General features: G+C 33.5%; 1 protein-coding gene across 1 annotated transcript; it reads right to left on the reverse strand.

Moving 5' to 3' along the window:
- Window positions 1-429: 429 nt before the first annotated feature.
- Window positions 430-1,752, reverse strand: LOC149904202 (prolactin-releasing peptide receptor-like). Its single transcript, XM_090108056.1, has one exon. The coding sequence runs from the start codon at window positions 1,750-1,752 to the stop codon at window positions 430-432; it is 1,323 nt and encodes a 440-aa protein (XP_089964182.1).
- Between the last annotated feature and the right edge of the window lie 3,691 nt (window positions 1,753-5,443).

Below are 5,443 nucleotides of genomic sequence, written 5' to 3' on the forward strand. Positions count from 1 at the left end.
AATCGTTCTATTCTTTTAACTCTTACTATACTCCTTATATATATTATTCATTCAAAATGTAAATCCATAATCATAAGCGTATTCAGAGTTGGAGAATTCTTCCTAAAATCATTCTAAAAATATCATTAGATAACTCTCCATATTCGTTTCTTCTCATACCTGGGAACGTCTCCAAAAGCGTACCTGGAAATAGAGATTTTTAAGTAAAAAGTTTCTGGAATACATTAAAATTGAAGAATTGAAGTAGATAACAATATATGATTAAACGGACACTAATTTTTAAAGTTGTTTTCCATAATGGAAAATTTGTTTTACCTACTTGGCTAAAAAGGGCCTATACCACATTAAAATAACATACGATCGAAAGTTAGTCAGAATACGCAACTTTGCTGAAACAAATTAGACCATACGTACCCGGGCAATCAACCGTTAGAATTGACTCTGTGTCGGAGTGCCATCAAACGACTCCTCATTTATAAGCCGCAATTTTACCGACTCCCTTCTCAAGTTGTAACTGGTCGAAATGTGACAATGTTTCACGTCCACATTCAAAAGGTCCTCGTTTAATTCGACGCCGCTCTTTTCAACGTCCGCGGCGGCACTCGGCTTCCTTTTATGCCTGAATGAAGTGCCCCTCTGCGAGCTCGACCCCATAAAACTGTCCGTCGCCGTGTTCCCATTGAACGTTTTCTCTGATTGACAAGCCCCTAATTGCTGCAACGGTATGTTCCCTCGCAACTGACCCCCCGTATCTATACACGGTATCAGTTGCTTGAACTCCTTGCGGAAGTTCTCGTTCATCCACGCGTATATGAACGGATTGTAACACGTCGAAGACATTGCTATCACATGGCATATGAAAAATATCAAAAAGTAAAAGCGCGAATGAATTGCGTAGATATAGTAGTCGTTATATAGATTTGTAACGTTTAAAGGCAGCCACGACAAGCCGAATATCGTCACCATGGCTATGAGCATTTGATTCGTGCGCCGCTTCCGATTTTTATCGAACTCCTCCTTTCTTGTATTTTTGCTCGCCGCTTTAGCTTTCGCTCTGTCGTTCAATTTGAAACTGACACACGTATAGCAAAATGCAATCACTGTGAACGGCAACACGAATTGCAGCACAGAAGTCACCGATCCGAATATACGCCGCAGTTTCTCCGACGGCCAAGTCTCTTCACAGAATCTACCGATTTCCAAATCGTAATACGTCATGTATATCGCGTACGGCAACGTAACCGTCACCGAAAAAGTCCATATCATAATAATAACTGTGATACAAGTCTCTATTTTCATTCTCGGTCGGAACGGATATATGATTACAAAAAACCTATCAATAGCTATAGACATAAGAGTTAAAGTGGATATGTATACGCTGCAACCTTGTGCGGAAGGCATCATGTGGCATAATAACGAGCCCCAACTCCAGGAACCCCGGAACGAATATAGGGGAGTGAAGGGGACAGCAAATAAGCAAAGTAGTATATCAGAAAGAGCTAGATTGGTTATGAACAAGTTGGTGACTGTCTGCATGGCTCTGTTTCGGATTACGACGTAGCAGACTAATAGGTTTCCGAGTAGCCCTAGCACGAATATAATGGTGTAAACGATGCAGAAACTGGTCTGGACCCATTTGTTGTCGATTATGTTTTCGTAATTGTGTATTTGCTGGGTGGGAGGCGCGCCATCTTGGGTGTCGTTGTACTTCTCCGTGACATTAAGTGCAGTGTAGTTAAGGGTGCCATTCATTCTTGTCGATCGAAGTAATTCCAGCTATAAAACTCGGCAGTATTTTCAGGAGATGTCAACTTTACGAGCGGTATTTAATGTTGGATCTGTAACAAAATATAATGCGTTTTAATGTTTCTGTTTTGAGGTTTCGCAGTATAAAAGGTATTATTGTCAAGGAGTAACACTACAACGTAGCCTTTGATTGTAAAGTTCTATTGTTGTTCTTCGAGAAGGGAATAGCTCAATAATTACTTAAGATATTAATAACTACTAAATAAATATAATTATTAATTATCGGCAAAGTCCTTGTATAGAAGCCTGTGAAATATTTAACGTATCAATGAAGATTATTGGAACAAAAACAAGTTTAAATACAAAATTAGTATCTCTGTGATGGCATATCAGACATTCGGCATATCCATGCTTATGGCGGTGATCTTTAAGAACTTGACTCATAAGATACCATTAAACAACACTCATTTAAAATCTTATTAGATACTAGCTTCTGCCCGCGGCTTCGCCCGCGTGGTGTTTTTTCGCAATAAAAGGTAGCCTATGTTCTTTCTCAGGGTCTAAAGATTGTGCCAAATTTCATCAAAATCGGTTGAGAGGGGGAAAGTGTAACAGACAGAAAGACAGACAGACAGAATTACTTTCGCGTTTATAATATTATAGTAGGGATAACACAATAAATTTTGTTTGGAATTCCAAAATATCACTTTGTTTAATATGTAAAACTTATGTAATTAACCTTTGTGATCATTAACAAAGACGTTATTACATATTAAATTCGTTTAATATATGCTAGCCATTGTAAAAGTTCGTACGAAACAAACAATAAGGAATTCCTCCTTTTGTTAAAGTTTTGCTATTAGCATAATAATTACGTATGAAGCATTGAACCCGATATAATTTGAAGAAAATTGGAAAGGTTATACAAGGCATAATTGATTTTCATTCTAAGCGGACGCTGAAATATACAATCGACTTTACTTGTTCAAGTACTTTGATAAAAATACTAAAACTTGTTAATTTATTATTGTAGTACTTTATGAGATAATTTTAGTTTTGGAAATGATGTTACAAGCCACTTTTAAACGACGTTTCAAAATGGATCTGAGGTCCTCAATTCTTAGCGTAGGTGCTTGTTTAGGGTACCAAATATTTATTTATTTATATAAATCAAAACTATATTGGATGCTTTTGATTTAAGGTAAGTACAAATTCTCTGAGTCTTTTTTCTGAAAATAACTTTTTTATTGCAACGTCGATAGTTGTTTTTTATCGTGTCTGTAACATAGGTACGAACATAGTTTTAAAAATAATTAATATAAACTTCATTAAATTTAATCTTACCTATATAATTAATGAATTAATTATAAATGAGCTGATTTCGAACCCTTTCTAGGTATAATCTTAATTTAAAACGTGAAAATGTCAACGATAGATTGAAAGAAAATTTAATCTTATTGCTTTTCAAGGAAGCAAGATTTGCCGAAAGGGTTAAAAAGATTTTTTAATCTCCGGAGATTGAAAGCATCCTGCCATCTTATTCTTTTACCTTACGTAATCCCAATAGTTCAGAGAATATACATTTCGATTTTATTAACAAAAACTTTTATAGTTATTATAAAAATTTTAAGAACTAGAATGAATAAAACCTTTTTGATCTTGCATACAGAATTTAATGAGATTGGTTGAATATCAATAGGTACATATTATCAGCAAAAGAACGCAAAAAAGCCAGCAGGCAACTACGAGTATTACTCACAAGTCATTATTATAATACTTATAGCAAAAAAAATACCAAAAACATCATTTTTATAATTATAGCAACAAAATATTTACGGGCGTCTGTACTTAAGAGGAAGTTGATACCAAAAAATCAACTTCCTCTTAAGTACAGACGCCCTGAATTTGAAATTTTACTTTTTAGCTTATAGCCTACAATGCACACATTTTTCAATATCAATTTTTCCCCGAAACGATATGGATTTTTTATTCTTTCAGAATGTTAGCTTCAAACGCTCGGTCCTAAGGGTGTCAAAATTCTTTCACTTCATTTTGCTTTTATACAAGAAGCTTATATCTAATACACTGGAGATTGCACTATGACCATTAACTTGTCACAAGAAAATATAACCTTGAATGACGTCAGTGTTGTTTTTTGTCTCTTTCTGTGGGTGACAACACTGGTTTGTATATTCAGGATTTTTCGAAATAAAAAAAACTAAAAATCATGGTCTATAAATAATTACGACATATATTTTTAACAGTATTTATATTATAATATTACTGGTCAACTTACATGAATAATTATCATCTTTATAGGTACATACCATTTTAATTGGTAGAGAATGATAGTTTTAAATAACGCTTGATAACTTTTGATCTCATACTACGATTTTTTAATTAAAATGAGTGCTACATACATTAAAACATCGTTTTGGTTACTCAAGCTTCAGTCTAAAACTTTTCAATATTCCAAAGGGAGAGTTGCATCGCTAGTGTTGATATGTGGTAACGATATTACAGTTCTCAGAAATTCGTATGTCTTTCAGGAGCTGTACTTACGGTTACTAATGGTTTCATGGTGGTTAATTATAATATAATTAAAATTACTTTATCAGTTGAGACGCAGTAACAAGAATGTGGTAAATAAAAAGGTATAGCACTTTTCAAAAGGTATTTTTTTTCTGATCCGTAATCCTCAGGCTTAAAGTGCAAACTGCATATTCTGGCATGTTGATAAATTTTACCCTTGATAGGCACTATGGACAGCCATTTATTTCTTTTTATTTCATTTTTGGAAAGCTGAAATACTTACGTAAAACAAAAAAATATTAGGTTAAAAAGTATAAATTTCAATGTAAAAAAGAACAAACCACAATATGTGAGTGCAATACCGATGTCGTGTGTCATTACTAGTATAAAAAATTTTAAAATGGTGTTCTAAATGTTCATCATAATATTGTTTAGCAATATGTCGCTATCCGTAAAAACCCATCATCATGGTTACCTTACTTGTTAAATTTGTTTGTTGAAAACTTGTTGAAAAATGATGAAAGTATTAGGAAAAGAACTTATTTAACATGATTGCTTAGTAAAATGATGATAAATTTGACGATTTTTGCCATTAAAATGATTCTAAACAGATAAATGCATGAGTATTGAGGAATATTGTAAATAACGTTAATATACACTTGCCTGTGAAATTATAGGCCAGAATTTGGTGTCCAAAAACGTCTGCAATTTTTCACAATGCAATACATTATTAATATTCGGAAAATATTTATTAAATACGCAACAATATTAACTTATTAATTCGAAGCGACGCAATTTTTTTGACACTTATGCCATATTGTCAAAGTGAGAGTTGCTACAATTTTATTATGGTAACTACCCATAATCAGGGAATATCGCTTTTTAATAATTGGTTCAGATACTTATTTTATTAAGCATAAATAATAATTGTCTCATCCAACAATGCTTCTGAATGACGTTGTTGGCAATTTATCAACAAACTCATGTACAAAAACTAACCTTTTGCACAGAATATTACAGCATACATAGTAGCCTTGGGAAAACTTCGTATTAACAGTGGCAATACCAAGTTAGGTGTGAAAGTGATAGAACACAACAATTTTCTTGTTACACGTCAAATGTTCATACCGAAATCTCCAGTGTATAAGATATAAGCTTCTTGCTT

Source organism: Colias eurytheme, chromosome 12, assembly GCF_061535395.1.
Source record: "Colias eurytheme isolate Ceu_HAF_F1 chromosome 12, ilColEury1 Martin Lab GWU primary, whole genome shotgun sequence".
Classification (NCBI taxonomy): Eukaryota; Metazoa; Arthropoda; class Insecta; order Lepidoptera; family Pieridae; genus Colias; species Colias eurytheme.